General features: G+C 40.7%; 1 protein-coding gene across 7 annotated transcripts in view; it reads right to left on the bottom strand.

Moving 5' to 3' along the window:
• Positions 1 to 19,535, bottom strand: part of ABCB5 (ATP binding cassette subfamily B member 5) — a 78,410-nt gene that overhangs the window by 5,768 nt on the left and 53,107 nt on the right. For 4 of the 7 annotated variants that reach the window (XM_075746042.1, XM_075746039.1, XM_075746038.1 and 1 more), the window contains 3 exons: positions 18,210 to 18,407; positions 17,084 to 17,290; positions 15,958 to 16,104 (listed from right to left, as the gene is read on the bottom strand). In XM_075746042.1, the coding sequence (XP_075602157.1) occupies positions 15,958 to 16,104; positions 17,084 to 17,290; positions 18,210 to 18,407 (552 nt within the window). Of the gene's footprint in view, positions 1 to 11,988; positions 13,141 to 14,361; positions 15,436 to 15,957; positions 16,105 to 17,083; positions 17,291 to 18,209; positions 18,408 to 19,535 lie in introns of those variants that run through there. The other 3 variants (XM_075746041.1, XM_075746040.1, XR_012834118.1) reach the window with 3 other exon arrangements.

Raw genomic sequence — 19,535 nt, forward strand, 5'->3', positions numbered from 1 at the left:
CAGGATAATTCTGATGCCACAGGTTTACTGACCCAACTGCTCACTGGGGATATTCTTGCATTGCTATGTAGGAAAGCTACTCTCTTCTTCTAGAGGCAGCATTTGTCTCTGCTTGCGCTCTATTTTCTTAGTCACCAGCAGTGAATGCATCAGCTACTACTTCTCCCTGGGCAACAGCATAGACTGCGAGCACAACGGAAATCCAGTCTCCTCACAGTCCCTTCCTTCTCTGATTTTGTTACACAAGATTTCATAATGTGAGATCTTACTCAGCTTAGGTTTCTTTACAGATAGCTGATTTAGATATGAAAAGGTTCAAAACTCATTCATACAATAAAAGTTGGCTAGACACCGCTTTATTACAAGAAACAGGAAAAATAGAAAAGAAAATCCACTCTAACATAAGTTTTAGAGGTTCTTTTCTGGTTTTTCCCCAGGTTTCTCTGGGATAAGGAAAGCAAGCCAATGTCTTTTTGTTAAAATACCTTGTCCTTTAATCTTTTCCCTACACCTCTTCAGAGCCACATGGTGCTAGGTAAATTGCTTGCAACTGAAATAATCGGAAATAGTTTCACTGAAAGAAGGCTTAAAAAATCCTAACAAAACTAACAAAATTGGAGATTTAACTTGACTTTAACAATGCTTCTGAAATACTTGAGCACATTGTATTCCAGGAACTCAGCTTATCCTCTTGCATTGAACTGCACAGTTTCGGGTACAATTATGGAAATAGGAAAAGATCACCGGGAGTTAATAATAGTTATTGAACCACATACTCAGCTAGAACCATTATTTTGGCCACGCAGTAAGCAGGCAGCTTTACATAGAAGCAAGACTCAAAACACTTAAATCATGCCACCCCAAATCAGAAAAGATGAGAGCCTAAGGTAGTGGCGAATAAGAAAGGGAGTAAAATGACCTGTTTGTTGTTCAGAGCCAGGCAAGGAGAAGCAGGTGAAGTCTCTAATGCCCACGTGTTAACTATTTCCTTGACAGCACCTCACTTACCCTCCCAATGCACAGGCTTATTGAAAAATAGATGCAGAAGAGGAACTGACTCTGAAACCCTTTGGGGCTCTGAGAAGAATTAGTTATCTTCCTCAGGAAAGTTACTCCTGTGGTGTAAATTCTGTCACATTGAAAGAGATGGGTCTGGCAAGTCAGGTGATCTAAAACCACCCCGAAGTGATTTAACCCAGGACTTCCAAAACTCATAACACTGCAATTGCCTTATGGGCTGGCAAATCTGGAGCTTGGAGATCCCTGTAGTTCCCTGGGGCTGGAGCGAATAACCAGCCTCAAGGGCTTTACAGCCGAAAAGAAGTTTTACCAGCAGTCTTGCTTCTACCTTTCTTTGTCTTGGAGAACCACTGGGTTCCCAATAGGCAAATCTCATCCCTCTCTCTCCCCAAGCTAATGTATCATAAGACAATGGTTTTTTGCTACAAATGAATGTTTACACAAGTGAAAATGTCTTTATAAAAAAACCGAAACACACCAAAGAGAGGGAGTCCACTGTGAGTGGGGATCGCAGAAGCATGAACTATCTGCAGTTTCTACTGTCCAAAAGAATAGGCCATTCATAGCCGAGACTAAATTTCCTTGCATCTTAAGGGCAAATTATCCAAGAAGCTCTTTACCTAGCAGCCCTGCCAGCTTGCAGGGTCTGTGCCCGAGAGCGTGTTATTGCAACAGCATGGGGCACGCACTCACAGCATTGCTAATGCAGCTAAAAATATTGCAGCCGTATAAACAAGCAGGGATCTGTATGAAGTTTGTGTGCCAATAGATGTCACTGTTGCATATTTTATGTAGCTTTATAGGTCTGGCAAATGCTGTCCAACCTAGCTGTGCTGCCTATGCTTCTTTATATATAGGCCTGTCCATATGACAAAGTAAACTGGGGCATGTGCTGGCTAGCGCTTCATCAGTTAGACAGTTAAAAATAAGATTTATCTGTCACATAATGGTAATAGCAGACCTTTACCTTTGACCTGTTTGAATTTGCAGGCCTGGCAATTAGCAATACCATCTGCAACAGGGTTGATAATGAGACTTCACAGAGATAACAAAGGTGAAACCGAGGAGCCGCAGAGCCACACAGCTGGTCCGATGTCTCAGTTGGTGCTGAGATAATACCTGCTCACGTGCCGTGTTGTTGTGGGCACATGTAACCCAGAGCAGGACTTGGCATGGCTTTTTGGCAATCCCTGCATCTGAGTCATGCTCTAAGAGAAATACCAGAACACTCCTCTGCTAAAGCACCGGGAAAAGGCGCCTCTTCCGTGCCTGACACATCAGCTGGAGACTCCGCTCTGTGGGGAGGAGAATTTTTCAGGGGGTTTTATTCTCTCATCAGAGGTTTGCTTTCCCTTACTTGCCAAATCATTCAACCTGGCCATCTCCTTTCATGCTGCGGCCCCTGCTTATGCTTCTGCATCTCTGGTTACGTAGCAGGGGAATCACAGAAAATGTTACTATAATTAATGTGTCACTGCAGGATCCTGTCCTGCCTGTGCTCTCATTCTTGGCTAATGACTCATTCCCTCCTTTATTCCTCCTTATGGCAATCAATGTGCATCAGTGCCTTTACCCCAAATGGTAATGTTTTTATTAAAGACATCAAGCATATCCCTTGCTTGGCGATGCCAGGTAGAACACAAGCGGGTTTGATCCTACCAGCGCAACCAGAAAATCCAAAGAGGTTTTTTGGCCTCCTGAATTTCCTGCATCCCATTAGACTGTCCGGCGCACATCTGTAACAGCTCACAACCAGGCCTGTCAGCACATGGCTCATTAAAAAGCCATGGCTGCCAGCTTCTTTTGGCCTAAATCCTTCCCTTCACGGCGTAATACAAATACTGGTCTGTGCACTGAGTACCTTTGTCGGAGCTTGAGGGAAACAAAAGCAATCTCTTATCAGACAGTTCAGTTCTCCGTGGGTGTCAGTGTGTGCTGATGTGCAATAGCCTTTGTGCTCTTCAAGAGTGGGGAAGTGGAAAATCCCCACAGATGAGACTCTGACCTGAGGAATTTGCCTTGTAAAGTACACAGAAAGGTCCAACGGGTGAGAAGGTTTCGCTTTGTCCTCCTGCATTTTTTTTCCGTTTCCTCTCCTCCCCCAATCATATCATATCATATGCAACTTGCAAGGTACATACGTTAAAAAAAAAAAAAGGGGGGGTATATGAGGATTTAAGTCAGGGTTATTATTTCCAATTCCCCTTTAGTCTGCCCTAACTAAAAAACATTTGTGGTAAATTATTAGAATTTAATTCTTGGAGCATGTGAGCTTCTAAACTTATGTCAAAAGCCAGAATACCTCAAACTTAAGCTGCCTTGAAACCTTTGTCATCCCAGTAACAAAAGCTGGAGGTACAGATTGAGTATCATCACCTTGCCCTGCTAATACTGCTCTTCCTCAGGAATCTCAGACATTTCCTGCACTGAGGATCCAGAGAATTTCTCATGAAAACATTGCTCAAGACCTATTTTGGCTAAAAACATCTTGATTTATGGCTACTTAAAAATATTTGACTGTCTGTTGAAGTATTAAAAAGCACTGAGAGTTTTGTGGGCATGTATGAAGGAAGAAGGGAGAGTGACTTTTTATTTAATACTAGCCAGTTGGGTATTGTTTTTTTTTAATAGTAAAACTTAAAATCAGGTAATCAAACCAAATATGAATGAAAACATAGGTGACACCTCTCCTTTCTCCTCTGGACCCAATTTGTCCCAGGAGCGAGACCATCAGAGGGGCAAGGCTTGCTCAGAAGGCCCACACAAGGCACTACCAGCAGCCCTGGACCCCAGCTGTCTCCCGTGGGAGGGTGGAAGGGACGTCCCACCTGGGACAGCACTTCAGGGGGTCTCTGGAGCGGTGCAGGTGGTGGCCATGCTAGGCAGGTGCAGAGCGGCACGACCACCCTTGTTACGCTGAAAAAAGTGTTTGTGGGGTGAGTGCTGGGAGAGTCATAGCGAGGATGGGCAGCGGCCGTCAGCTGCCACGGCCAGAGGTCAGGGTAGCACTGGACTAAGCATGGGGGACCAGAAACTGTGGCTTCCCATCATTGTCCTCCCTTTCCTCTTCCACACATCTGTCCCCATCCATTTTCCATAAATCTTTCTTTCCGGTCCTGCCTCACCAACCCAGTGAGCGTAGGTGGGGTGACCCTCAGGGTGCCAGGTGCTCTGCGGCTCAGCTCGATGAGAAGGGCTCTGTAAGGTGCACCAGCTCTTCCCACCACCAACTTCAGATGCTGTGGTCCCAGCCCTGCCTCCCCAGTGCAAGGGGGGCTTTTCAAGCACTTTCCTCCCTGCCCCAGATTATTAAGCCAAACCCATTTCCCCAGATGAGGCAGAACAGGGACAGAGCCATTTCACTCAAGGTGTGTGACGGTGCTACGCAATGCGCTACACAGCATAACCAGAATATAAGTATCTTTTTTTTTTTTTTTTAAATTAACCTTTCATCTCTTCAGCCTCCCTTCCCCAGCAGATTCTCCTCGTCACAGGAGTCACCTGCTGGAGTTGTATCTCCAGTCTGTTAGAAACAGGACTGGGTAGTTGGCTTTGGATGTACAGTTTCTTCAATAAAAAGGCTAGCAGAGGTTAGCTAAAACTACACACAGCTAAACTTGGAAAATGGTTTTAGTCATCAAAAATTGCCAAGAAGGTTGAATCTCTCAATCTCAACATTTCTAGAACAAACCAACAAAATCATTTATCTGCAGAAATTGTTTCTAATAAAGAATTTTACAACCAGAATCAATACTTTCAGTTTCTGCTTGAACAAAATGTTCAAAATCTTTAGCTTAGCCAAAATAATTTTTTAGTGAATGCATTTTCATACTGGCTTCCTCCAAAACAATTTGTGAGAGAACATATTTGCAATGGCTTTGCAATTGCAATTTGCTATGGAAAAACTTGCCATGGCAGAATTAACGGTGTCAGGTAAGACCCTGAGCCGGTTTTGGAAACCTTCTGATACACATCCCAGCCCTGATCCTGGTGTATCTAACAAAGTAACCTGTCCTGCAGATATAGCTCTCCTCCCTGTTGTCTCCTCAAGGCTCTCTTGGTGCTGTGACAGAGCGTGTGCTTCGAACCCCGGGACTGGGTGGACAGATTGCTCATCTCGGCTGTCGCTGGATGGAGAAAATCCCCTGACTTGTGATCTAAGCATAATGAGGCTTCTTACAAAAATATGACCTTTTGAAATCTCTACTACTAATCACTCAGAAAGCAACCATACCCGACAGAAATCCTCTGTCTTTTGTTAGTTTCCTGTAGCATCATTACTCACCACTTCTGGAGTTTGCTTACCCTTTTCATATGTAGGACTTCTTTGTTTGAGACACTTTATTATTGTGTTTCATGTGCTTGAAAGTATTCAGGCAGGACTGAAGCTGAACATTGCTAGTCGTTTTGTAAAAAACTTGGGGAAATACCTCCCCCTCTCTTGACAGGTTTGCCATTTAATCTGAAGCAAGATAGGACAAGTGAATGTGATGAGCTGAAAGAAGGAAGGCCACATGAAAGATGTATGGCTAATATCCTTGTAGAACATCATTTACCCCTCGAGCCTCATGAAATATTTCCAGAAACACACACATCTGACTATCATTCAATTCAACCTTTAATGGTTGCCAAGTTTTTTTGAAGGTTAAAATAGTGCAGAGTCCTGAGGAAAGGTTTGGAGATGTTTCTGCTTGTGTGTATTCATCTAACCATGTACTTCAAGTGTTTAAGATTTGGGTTTTTTCCCTGTTTTATTTTTTTCCTAGACTGATCTCATTTGGGGACAGGATTCTCCCTGCCTTGTCAGAAAGAAGCTGGCACATTTTAGAGGCAATTGTCTAAATAATAAATATGGTAACAATTATAGCGAAGCCCCTTTTGACTTTTAGTTGTCATTAAAGTGCGGTTACATGCAGTAAATGCATCTCAGTACTTGAAGTTCCCAGACTTTTCCAGTTCTAACAGTCGATCTGGCTAGCTTTATCTTCTCCCCCCTCACAGTAAATAAACCACAGCAGGCCACTTCTCGTGTACCTCTGTTTAAAGGGAAACATTATCTCAAGTAATCAGGTCTCACCAAGCCTTTGTTAGTTTTAGTGAAGGATGCAGCTAAAGGGGCAGCTGAGTTTCTTTCTCTGTGGCAGTGGTTACAGCTGAGACGTTGACTAATAAGTGGGGCAATCTGAGAAGAAATAAGGGTGTGTGTGAAGGAAATTCCATGAGATTTTGGGGAAAACAAATAGAACTACTGATGTAAAAAAGTACATATATTATACCGTAGATAGTTTTTGACAATATTCTGTTATTCACAAATCACACATAATCAAGTAACACAACCTGTTACACGCAACATTAAAAAACATTTATCAATGCCTGTTTCCTTTTGCTTGTGCTTTTGGGTTTTTTTATTGAAAAACCTGAGACTCAGCTTAGATATGACTTGCGTTAGCACAAGTTTATTATAAACACATGTGAATGCTTATGTGAATGTGCCAGTCCTAGTGGCATTATGATTGAGTGTACTTAACAGGAAAGATGATAAAATACATTTTTAGATGTACTATACTCCCCATAAAGAAGAAAACATGACTGAAGAAGTCATGGCAAAAGCTGAACTTTAACGAAATGTGTTTGAAATGTCACCCACACGATACAGTTTTTACTGATGCTTGACAGTAACTATGCAATGATGACCAGGGTGGGATAAGCTGTGCTCCTGTTGGTTTGAGACAGCTTTTAAGACAGTCAATGTGGGGTTGTTGGCCCACGGCAGGTGGCACTCCTAGGCTCCTCCTGTGCCGAGCATTTTCTTAGCACTGACTGGGGATCGGAGCAGCAGCGGGGCACTGCTGCCCGTGTGTTTTTCTGAGAACGATATGCAACTGTGGGATGGCTGGGGAGACTGAAAATATGAAGCCTTCACAGGAAAGCTATACTTTCTGGAAGAAAGCAAGGCTCTGGCAAAGCAGCAAGACCAGTAGAGGTTTGATTTTGCTGTAAGAAGTGTTTTCAGAGAAGCTGGTTTGGGTTGTGTACCTTTTCACAACACCATTTCTCAGGGAAGCCAGGGGGCAGCTTCTGGGGTCTGGACAGACCTGCTGCTGCTCTCATAGCCTGAGCTGTCTGGGCTTTTCAAGTGCAAGGAGTTTAATTGCTTTCCCAGGAGGTATGGCTAAAAGGCCTAGACACAAAAGCTAACAAAGGTTTATCTGCTGAAAAATGGAATAAGTATGCGTAACTAACATCATGTGGGCAAGTGCAGTACATGAGTCAAGAGTGATGGCTTAAGTGCCTGACTAAGCTGAAAAGAGAAATTGCATCATCAAAGCTTGATGACTGTCAGAAGAAAAAACTGCTTTTGACTCTCCAAGATTGAACTAAAATGCTGAAAGCAAATGGAATTTTCCCATGATTCATTTGAATTTTTGCTTGGATTCTCTCCAAACTTCTCATCATGAAGCAATCTCTAATGTATTTAAATATATACAAATATATATTTTATAAATATAAGACTATATATCCATTTAAGTATACTCATATATATTGCAAAGTGTATACTTTCCTCTCTTCCATAAATGGGGCAGATTAGACATTTTCTCTCAGAAAAAGCACATCCATAAATGTTTTTTTGTGAGAAATAATTAAGAAGTGATAGATGCAAAGATTATTTAATGGTGCAGACAAATTTATCAGACTCGATATACTTTATCACATTGTGCAACTAAAAGTATCAGTATAAAATAATTATAACAAGGTACTAAGATATTAAAAAAAAAAAAAAAGAAAAAAAAAAGAGAGAGAAAACATTAAAACATAACACTGGAAGAGTCCCAAAAGGATTGGCATGCATTCATGGAAAAAGTTGCTCCAGGTCTCCAAGTATGTGTGAAATAAGAAATTGAAGAAAATAATCATTTGAGTCTTTATTGGGAACCTGATTTATTCCAACTAAAACTACATTACTAAATATCAAAAAGTAAATCGCATTACAGATGTCTCTTCACATTGCTCTAGCATCATAAAAGTGGCCCATTAAAATGTGATTTTCATATTCAGTGTTGCTGATACACACTTCATTTACAGTAAATAAAACACATGTACTGCATTTATAACCAAGACCATTAGTGTTGTATAAAGCAACAGTTGTTTGGTTGAGTTTCCTCTGAAGCAACACACACACTACATTGCCAGGTGTATGTTCAGATGGATAGCAGATGTGAAAATAGGAACTCCACTTACCATTTTTAGTGTGGTTTCATAAAAAAACAGGCAATGCATGGGATTGTCAAAGACAGCATTTATTTTGAGTCCTGAAAATGTTAACTCCTTGTCTAAAGTTCCCCTCGTGCCATCCAAGAAAAAAATCCAGATTCTGCTAATTCAGTCATTACTATAAGCCGTCTTGGATGCTTCTGCAGTCTGTAAATTTCTTTTCCATCTTACTCATTCAGGATAAGTAATTCCTGTTTCCTGAATGTTTGTCCTTCACTTAAATCTTCTTGCACTGCTAATACCTAGATGAAGAAACTTCACCCTCCTGTGCTGCAGAGGCCTTTCCTCTTGCTCTAAGCACTCCTGGTTCGCAAGAGTGCACTCCCTGGCGCCTTTCTGGTCAGGACCTCCAAATATTATTTGCAAGGCTGATAATCTAACCTAGCAATCTTTTTAAGAAAGAGGAAACATTCAGAGTGAAATTTCCTTGACCTAATATCAATGTATAATCTGAACAAAAACTGAGACTGTCCATTTAGATTTACGGTAAGAAATAGGCACTTCCCTGGTGTAGTTCACTGTATGCTCAGACAGACATTAGGAAACAGATGATTCATATCCTAGAGTGCTTTAAAGGCAATCTGCTTGCTTGCTTCAGCCCTAAACGTCTGCAGTTGAGTGGTAAGCATGCCAGGGCAGTGCCTTCCCCCCCCTTGTTTCCCTTTTCGTAGAATACCATATGCGTTCTCCACGAATGCTGCCAGTGGCGGATCAAATACTGAGGATATCCTTTTGCAGCCAGGGGTGAAATTGAACAATTATTTCCTCAAAAGTAGCCATATTCAGATCATGCTTTCAAACCTCAAGAACCATAACAAAAAGACCTATTCTAGTAGTGATTAACTGCAAGATCGTTTTGCTTTGGACTACATAGGAGAAGGCAGTAGTCACAGATGACGTTCATAATGATTAGAAAGAATTGAGGATGTTACACTTATGACAACAGCAGAGCAGGGAAATACAAAATGCTCAATTCAAAGAAGTCCACAAAATCTATTTGTTGAGCTAACATGACTTTAAAATATCTTTCTGTGAAAGCATTCAGTAAAATAAAGATTGGCATCTTCAGGAGGATTACAGGAAGGCTTAGCAAGTTTGCTTTGGAGCATGTGATACTGCTGTCGTTGGACAGGCTGGGGATAACTCGAGCGGATGTGTGAGCTTCCCTAAGGGCACAGCAAATTATTATTTCCAGACAGAAAGTCATGCTTTGGAAAATAGTTTCTGGACATAACTGTTGATGAGCCAGGTAGGCAATAAATGCTGAAATGAGAAGATGATTGCTGGGGTCTTAGGTAGATAAGAGCTTCCTGCAGTCTAGATGACAAAGCACAGCACAGAGGCACATGGAAGCAATCCAGTGTAAACGATTCACTTACTGAGAGCAACGACCAATCTTCTGCTGAGAAATTTTTGTTAATTTTAGAAAGTAATCCTTTTGCATTGCTATTGCTTTTGGCACTTTCCCTCTCATCTCTGTGTGTCCTTTTGCATTGGATTGCATGGTGCAGCATCTGCCATCTGTTCTAGGGAAGGTGCGTGAGGAGGAACAGCAGCGCAGGCAACTGAAAGGGAACAGTCAGGGAGGGCTATAACCCTGGAAAATGTCAGGGTGATGGGCAATCTGTGGTAAGACTTACATATAGGGCAGCTGGAGGCTGATAAAGAACAGCGAGGCAACTGGATTCTTCTCCCTTTGCATGGAAAACTATCAGTCCTTTACAAGTACCTAAGGATAAGGACTTAACAAATTATGCCCCTCAAGTATATTTTGCAAGAAGAAACTACATATATGCTGTTTGTGGCCTTGTTGCCTAGCTATTTCTCTTCTTACCTAACTATGTTGAAAATCTTAGAAACACCTTAATGTCTCAGACACGGAGAAGATGTGTTTTATGGAAGTTGAGTTTGCCCTACATGAAGCAGAATGGTTACAGGCAAAGAGGTCAAGTAATGGACTGAATTTCATCCACTGTCTTGACAAGTTCATGTATAGTTTGGATATAGCTAGAGTGATTGCTAAGCGTCATTTCTCCAGTATAATCCAAGCCCATTCGCAAAGAGAAAAGCTTGGAAGTACCTTGGAAAAGCTGTCACTTTATTTCCATCTTCAGCAAGACACAACCACATCTCCAGATAAACTGTATGAACTCTTCTGGTTTCGGTTATTTCTCCTTAGAAAAAACGGGCTTCCTGGGTAGAGTGCCTGTGGTAGCAGGCAGCGGGTGAGCCCTACGTGCAGGCAGAGCTGGAGCATTTCTGCAGCAAACCCCTTCTTTATGGAAGGGGAGGCACAAGCCTCCCTCCAGAGAAGATATTTAACCCTTGAAATCCAAATTTCATCTGCACTAGGTTATCAGCTGTCATACTGATATCTATATGGTAGGATCTAGCAGATCAAGATCTGGGTGTTCTTTTTTTTGTTTGTTTGTTTCCTTGTGGTGTGTTTTGTTTGGGTTTTTTTTTTGTTTGTTTGTTTGTTTTTTAAAACCAGTGTTACAAGGGCAGCTATTTTCCTAAAGCAGACACAGTCCGTGAGAGCAGTTTCACTTCAAACCCTCCAGCAATGTCAGGTGAATAGATCTTAACGATCCTGCATAGTTTCTTAACGTTTCCCTTACTAATTAGGTGAAATCACTGACCATTACCATTTAAATAGGCTCGCTCCCAAGTGTGACAGGAATTTTCCTAAAGCTCAGTACAAGAGCCCTTCCAGCTCTCCCTCAGCCAGACACATTCCCACATGCAAACACGTAGGTGAAAAGTCAGCAGTACAATGTGTGTCGATGGTAGCCAAGAAAGGACAGGTTAGGTATTGCCTGCCGCAGATTGTTTAGCAGCATTTTGCACACTATCCAAATTTTAATTAAACTCATAAATCTAATCCAGGTAAAAACATAAACACATTGATGTAGTATTTCAGCTGACCCTAAAAAAAATTCCAATTGTTCTTTTCTCCCCATTTTTCAAAAAAGAGATTTTTTTCTAAAAGTACAAGACTTGCGAACTGCAATTTTAATGAAAGCGTTCCTTCTTACCATACAACCAGCATTATTAAATAACTTCTTTATGACGATGCATACTTTGCAGGTTTTAGATGAATATAAATTGAAATTTTATAGGATGCAGAGGAAAGTAGACATCTGGGAAAAAACATGTGATGATAAACATTATATTCATTTACTGTTTTGCAAACAGCATTATTCCTGAATTGCTGACAGGTATTTCAAACTGAAATAGCACATCCAGGAATGGGAAACATCCACACCCGCTGATGTGGATATAGCTGTTTGAGGCCATAAGGATAATCAGGTTCTGAGCCCTCTAGTTCACACACTTCTGTGAACTACTTATCCCATCTCTGGGGCTTCAGTCTCATTAGTAATTAACGTTTCAACTAGACTAATGATTGCAAAGTTTTAAACAAACTTAACAGCTATGTATGATACTACAATGAGGTTAACAATGGTTAAGAAACTCTCAGTTCTTTCTCCAAAATCCCCAATGAACATCTTCTCTGAAATCTTCACTCTCTTTTTTTGGGACATCATACCTTAGTAATTCCCTAGGAGACTTAAATCAGTGCTGGCATAAACCAAATGTATGGACTAAGTTCTTCTCATCTAGTCATGAACAAGGACTTTGGTGTTCTTTGACAAGCCTAGGCTGATGTGTTTCCTTCATCATTATGGGGTGAGGTTCCCAGTGACACTAGCAGCAGCTCACCATATTGTGAGCATGTCTGGAGAACACTAGCCCCTGCTTGGGCAGGGATAAGGGAAGTCTTTTTTTAACTCTGGCACCTAGGGTAGAGGCATAGGGAAGAGTGATGGGGCACATCTTCTGCTCTTAAGATACAATTGATATCCTGAGCATCACTTGTTTTATTGTTAGTACTGTTATTATCTTCCTTTGTTATCTGATTAAACTGTCATTATCTCAATCCATAATTTTTTTTTTCCATTCTCCTCTCCATCCCCTTGAGGGGTGGGGGGAGAGGCTAGGGAGCAGCTGCCTGGTGCTTAGCTGCTGGCTGGGGTTAAACCATGACAATCCTCATAGGCTTTTCTTTTCTGTCAGGGATAATTCTTTTGATTGCTATATCAGTCTAGGGTTTGGTGCTGAAAAGGTGCTTTTAACATGCATTTGTCCAAATTTAGGTTTGCTTTTAATCAGAACCAGCTTGCAAGCTGTATAGGCATATCCAGCTGGGAAGGTGACTTGAATGGTCTGAAATAAACCATCAGAGTTTGTTGTTAGTGCCTACAAGCTGAGTGTGTTAATCTATTTATATCTCCTAGAGTCAGTAAAGTCATCCAGCTCAGTCTGTCTTTCAGCAGGCATGCAGTAGTGTGCTTTTTTGGTCATTCTTACAGGTGGCTGGGATTTTGCTCTGTTTTCTTGCTCACCGTCTCTGTCTGGTGTTTTTCTCAGATCTGTGGTTGATCTTTTAAAGAGGGCTTTATGTTTACACTGAGATAAATCAGTAAAGCATGTTCTTATGTTACATAAGATCTCACTTGTGAACTTCAGTAAATCAACCCTATTTACTTCAGTTGTGTTTTGCTATTTCCCTTTTTCAATCACATATGAGCAGAGGCACAGCTGTCAGGCTCCTTCCCCACTTGGCTGCCACAGCCCAGAGCAGCTCCATCACGGCATCAGCACCTGCTCCTTCTGGCTCCCAACAAAACCCACGCCTGCCTTTCTGTAAGCAACAATCCTTAACGTACATAGCTGACCAGCTATTGCAGCATGAGAATGCTCTGCGTAAAACAAGAGCAAGGAATATGCCAAAAGGGATGCAACTGTAGCCGCTTTTCTTTCCATGGTAGGTAATGTTGACCTCTGAAAGAGCAAATAAGGGGAAACGCAAGTCACAGAACTCATTTTTCTAGGCTGACCCTGCTGCAGCTCTTTCAGCACCTTCCAGGTCAAATAGCGCATATTTCCTCACTGCTCTTGCCCCTATGCCAGTAAATAATTCCAAGCTGGTGGGAAGGAAACACATTTTGGATACTTCTGTTATCTACGTGGATGTGAATGCAGTGTTTTCCACAAAGATGCTCTATTAACTAGCCCCAGATGTTAGATGAATCATTATGTTATAGAGCCATAGTTTAGTGACTTATCTCCTCCGTTTAAATATATAAATTAATTTCCAATTGTTACTGCAACAGATCATAATGAATTGTAATATCAAAATATTATTCATTACAATTGTAATGAAAACTACATACATCTAATCCAAAAGTACAAAACTGCCTCTTTCTTTCCCCAAAAGATTTCTTGAGTAAGGAAGAGATTTTATTTTCAAAACTTCTTGTAATTTTAACTCCAGTGCAGAAACAAAACAGGGAAAAGGGAATTAATTGGACCCCACACTGGATAATTGGGACTGTAATGAGGGCAGCAGCTCCTGCAGTATCTGCCTATGATGAGAAAGTGAAGATGTCACAAAAGAGGGGTGCCTGAATGAGTGATAACTCTTCTTGTAACAGTCCCGGAGAAAAAACTGTGTGAAGGAGAGCAACTGTATTTTGGCAAAGCTGAGACCCCAATTAATTTTCTTTTGTGTGTTTTATTCCTCTCATGGATCCTGATGCTGGAAAACAATTGAAATTAGCAAAAGAGATAGTCCTTACTGTAAGTTTTGTCTGCTACAATCGAGCAAAGTTATCTGGAAATTATAAAGTACTGCAGGTTGCTCCAGGCCATAAATCCTAAACCAAAGCCACGTGCAAAGCCTTGGAAAATTAAAATGCTGCAATTGGGTTTAACAAGCCAAAAAAACCGGCTGCTGAGTCACTCTGACTACACAGTACATATTCTTCAACTGTTGAATGATGTACTGCTGCACCCTGAGGAATATATCAGAGGAATAACCAATTATTAAAGAACATGTGTAAACGAGTTTTGCCAACACTTCAAACAATCTTTAAAATTATTCATAGAATCATTTAGGTTGGAAAAGACCCTTAAGATCATGAAGTCCAACTGTTAACCTAACACTACCAAGTCCACCACTAAACCACATCCTTAAGTGCCACATATATTAAAAATAAAGGATTTCATTTGAAAATCACTTTTTTATTTTTATTTTTTTAAAAGAAAAGCTATTTACATGGCTGATGTGAGTCCACTCCAAAAGAAGCCATCCTAGCTCCCCCACAAGACTTTTGAAGTTACCCCGATGAATGCAAAGAGCAATTAAACTGTTTGGTCAGCAGTTGAAAAATACTGAACAAAACAATGCTATTTTTTACGTCAATTTATACGGAAAGCTTATAACTTGTACAATAATCCAAGATAGAATATTGAATCTTCAAGAAATGCATGAGGCACAGTAATAATAAAAATGTGGCATAAAGTGGGGAAAAACCCAAACCCACACATCCAATCCCTTCTCTTTTAATATAAATGTTTTTATTTGGAATCTCAGCAGTCAATAAGACTTGACAGTCATCTTTTAATTAGGATGACTTTATGGCTGCCGCTGGTTGGTGAAGAAACCCAATGGGCAAGCATAAGCACCAACTCGCTGCTTATCCATGATGCTTAATCACTGTCAAACTCTGATACTGCCTTGGTCTATGCCACCTGGTATGGGCCAGGGTTTGGGGGGGACAGTGAGAGCAAGGTGCCCCACCTGAGCCATGGTGTGGAAGAGACTACCCCAAGTCTGGCTCCCTCCAGATCACACGATCCTCACAACTGCAGATTCAGCTCCTGGGACTTCCCCGTGCACCTTCCACGACCCACCCCAGGGCATGCACCGCTCACCCCATGGGCGCATGGGGCAAGGGCTACGCCAGGTACAGCAACCAGGCTGCAACATATGGTCCCAGCTCCATTTGAACAGACACTGCCAATCTTAATTCTCTGTAAGAGAATTTTCATTTTCATGTCTTCGCAAAAAAAAAAAAAAAAAGTCTGCAAATAGTACTAATTAGAGACTTGTGCATTTACAAGGGCATAGTAGTGTCCTTCCTTTGCCAGTAACTGGCTGTGGGTGCCCAACTCCACCACCCTGCCATTCTGGATCACTGCAATGATGTCTGCAGTCTGTACGGTTGTCAGGCGGTGAGCAATGACGATGCAGGTTCGACCTTGCCGGGCGTTATCCAGAGCTTTCTGAACGATCTGCACATAGATGTCATGAAAATGCTGTTAGCATCTGGAAAGCCTTCACTTGTCACAGGAACTACATTTGATTTCTTACTCTGTTATCACCTGATTATATCTCCCATAGATATACAAGTCAGTGCATACACGAGACCCTTACTCAACAGGGTTTCTCACTGAGACTAATCAAATGAGCATGAGACATTGAGAAGTGTGTTCTTGGGCATCCAGTTTGCATCAGAATGCAAATTCAGTCTCTACCATCAAATACAGCTAATAGGAAAACAGCTGAAGAGTATCAGCTCCCCATGGTGTTTTCTACTTAAAGTTTTGGGATTTTCTACTTGTTTATTTAGTAGATACACACAGCTTCCTAGTGTTGTTCAATTCACAACTTGCAGCTGGAAAAGCTACCATGACACATCTGCTCTGTTGTTTCACAACTGAGTATTTGCAACATGTCTGCACTGATTTTATTCTACAGAAAGCAACTAGTCATGTACATAGACATATATATTTCACATAAAAGCCATTACTCACTTTTTCACTTTCTGTGTCAAGAGCAGAAGTAGCTTCATCCAGAAGCAGAATGGCAGGATTACGAACCAGAGCACGGGCAATTGCTATTCTTTGTTTTTGACCTCCAGAAAGTTGTGTTCCTTTCTCACCCACCCGGGTATTATATTTCTGGATATTAAAAATTAAAAAAGAGGGCCTGTGAATACTCTTACAGAAGGAAGATTAGGAAAGTAAAGTTTTATGTGTGGCTATAAAAATGATTAGGTATTTCCATCTTGAAAGAAAAAAAATAGTGCAAGTGGTTTTAATAAAGCTAAGGTTTCATAAACACCTCTAGTATAAACAATTATACATACAGTCACACATATTTATATCTGGTCTGAAAATTTACTTCCCCAAAGATTGGAATAGGTCCTCAATGGTACTACCTGTGGACATCTTACCACTGTATCACTGACATGAGCATATGATCATAAAAGTAACTAGAGATTTAATGTTTATAACATGTACATGAAGAACTCGATCCTGCATTACTTGTGAATAAAGAATCCCAAATGTCATTAGTAGTAACAAAGATGAAACATTTTTCAGCATCATTACATCATTTTCAAGTTACACAGAAATACAGTGAAAACAAACTATCAAAGCATTTTTCGTTGTTGGAACCAAATTCTTGGCAGGCATGAAGGTCAAATGCCTTGTCATTCATTTTTGATTTATTGCCCCTTTGTATTTAAGAAATACTCCCTATGCATGCCCATCCAATTAGAAATAGAGCATTTAGTTTTACTGAATTGTTTTAGAAAAAAAAAAGTCTCTTTCAGAGTAACTTGAGAAGTTTCAGCTGTCAAAGGAAAAATATAAAAGAGTTGTGAGGAGCTGTTTATGTACATAGAGTGTCCTCTTTTTTCCTCATATTCTGCTTTACCTACCACTAGATACATTGAAGAATTGACTTTGGACAAATTAATCAATTTTTTAAGCTTGAAACATGCAGGATTTTTTAAACATATATTCTATATTTTTTCCTATTAAGGGAAACAAAAATGTTTATTTTTTAATTTGCTCTATGTAAGCAAGCATTCCCTAGACTTCTCCTTGTCACTCCAAATATCTAATCCCTCTGTGAAGAGTGGGTCACTCTTACCTCTGGTAGGTTTTCAATGAAGGTATGAATATTTGCTGCTTTAGCTGCTTCTTCAATTTCCTCCTGACTAACCACCCTACTGTTGTCTCCATATCGAATATTTTCGGCAATGCTGCAGTCAAACAAGATAGGCTCCTGTGACACCAGGCCCAGTCTGGACCTCAGCCATTGTAAATGCAAAGATTTGGTATCAAATCCATCTGCTAACTAGAAAAAGCAACAGAAAAACGATGCCAAGTTGACTACAGAGCTCATCTACAGATACACACTGTAAACAGGAAACACGAATAGTAAGAGGAAGCCTGTTATGTGTTAAATTCCCAGCTGAAATCAAGTAAATTTTGCATGCAAAATGGAAAAGAACCAGCAGTATAGATGAAATATTTCCTTTCATTAGTTTTTAATTTTGTGTGTGTTTTTGCTTCCATTTCCCAGCAGACAGAAACAGTGGGCAAATCACAGGCTGTTCCTGCAGTCCTTCCAGCCCTACTGACCACAAGAAGCACCGGGAACCTCACGGGAAAGCCAATCCCTAAGAAAATGAACACAACAATAAGTATTCTCAGCTGTGGGCCTTTCACTCAATCTTAAAACCTCCAAGGAGGTTTCTTTGGACTTTCTATACCCATTAACGGGGACTGCATCAAAAAGTCCATTGCAGCCCTCCAATGGTGACACAGTAGCATCCCTGTGGGATTACATTTGTATTATCTGAAGCATATATCTATATCTCTGTGTGAATTCATATTAACGAGATGACTTATACACTGACAAGTGAGTGATATGAGCTTTAAGCCCCTGTGTGACCAGTTTATGAGCAGCTTTGGGGAGGTAACACAGCCTGGCACTGTCATTCTCTTCCCCAATGGGATCTGCGCCCTGAGCCAACGCACCGTGCCAACACGGGTGCCAGCGCTGGTGTGTGTGGCTAATGCATGGGGCAGGCAACCACAGGGGTCTTGAGGTTGTCTACAGCTCCACTGGAGCCACAGCCTCAGCAATCCACACCTTAAAAAGGCATCTCTCCAGAGATATTGCCAGGATTGTTTAAAGCCTCCAAAACCTTGGAAGATAGAGAGTTTTATAGATTTAATTGTTATTAATGGCCATGCAAGTCTATTTTTACCACTTGTCCTTCCGCAGGGTCATAAAATCTCTCCAAGAGCTGAATGGATGTGCTTTTGCCACAGCCGCTGCTTCCTACTAATGCCAGAGTTTGTCCTTTGTTAACCTTCACATTGAGTCCTTGCAAAACTTGAACTTCTGGCCTTGTTGGATAGACAAAATGGATGTTTCTGAATTCAATGTTGCCTTCAAAATTGCTCTGAAAAGTCATAGAGAGTTCACATGCCCATATTAGCATTTATTAGCCTTAATTAAGATAACACTCTTAAGACTTGGTTATTTAAGTGAGAGAACTGATAAGGAAGTTTGGGAGTATGTTTTTAAAACTGCTTTTGAAGTTCTTTTCAATTGCATATTGGATCGGTGTAGTATCATCGTTTATGGGATGATCTGCAGATGTAAATTGCTAGATCCTTCTAGAGAAACATTTTCTGCATCTCTCATATCTATTTTTCACTTCAGCTTTGAAAAGAATACCTTTAGACAAATCAACAACAATAATATTTTTCATTTCTGACACACACAATTGAGGCACTTCCACTCTTGATATAATCTATAGCATTTGCTTTCCTGATCTCACACTGCAGGCAGCACAGTCTGAACGACTGTAACACAAGGTCAAGATCAGCTATTAAGACAGCAGAGCTAAATTCTTTGGTAGGTGATTCACAGGCATGTAGGACAAGCTGTGATTTAAAAATCAATGATAGTTGTTAATTAGCCACCCTAGCCAGGCTGATTTCTAAGCACAAGTGGAACAAAGGGGACACATTAAGACTATTGTCTCTTATATAGTTTTGGGTGGGAGCCAGCCCTATGAACTTACAGCATCACAGGTAGTACAGTGCTCTCCCAGCAGCTGATGATCTAATTTAATGGGCTCAAAACTTTGCTGAAGTCACAGGCATCACTGGTAATTGAGTCCAGTCTATACTAGAAATATTTTCATTTAAAGTTTTATTTTACCAGGGACCTTCTGCAAAATCTTTCAATGTCTGTGCCGGAGGGCCCTGGTTCTAGAAGATACATAAGTGTGCTCCTAACTTTAAAGGCTGAAAATCCTGTTTATAAGCTTAAAGTTATAGAAACTGGATTATGGCTTCCTGAGCAGGGGCTACCATCTAAAACCTATACAGGAAGTTCATTTTAAACTTAGATGGATGTGCAAGTGTAATCCTTCCAGATCAAGTAAACTGAAAGCATTTAATGCAGAAATTTGACAAGTGTTGAAGTCAGTTTCCTTAATGACAATTTTAGTTTAGAGGTGATTTTTTTTTTGTTTTGAGTGTGTTTTGTTTCTTTTTCTTATATAAGAAAACCCATATAA

The sequence above is a fragment of the Balearica regulorum genome, chromosome 2 (genome assembly GCF_011004875.1).
Source record: "Balearica regulorum gibbericeps isolate bBalReg1 chromosome 2, bBalReg1.pri, whole genome shotgun sequence".
Taxonomy (NCBI): domain Eukaryota; kingdom Metazoa; phylum Chordata; class Aves; order Gruiformes; family Gruidae; genus Balearica; species Balearica regulorum.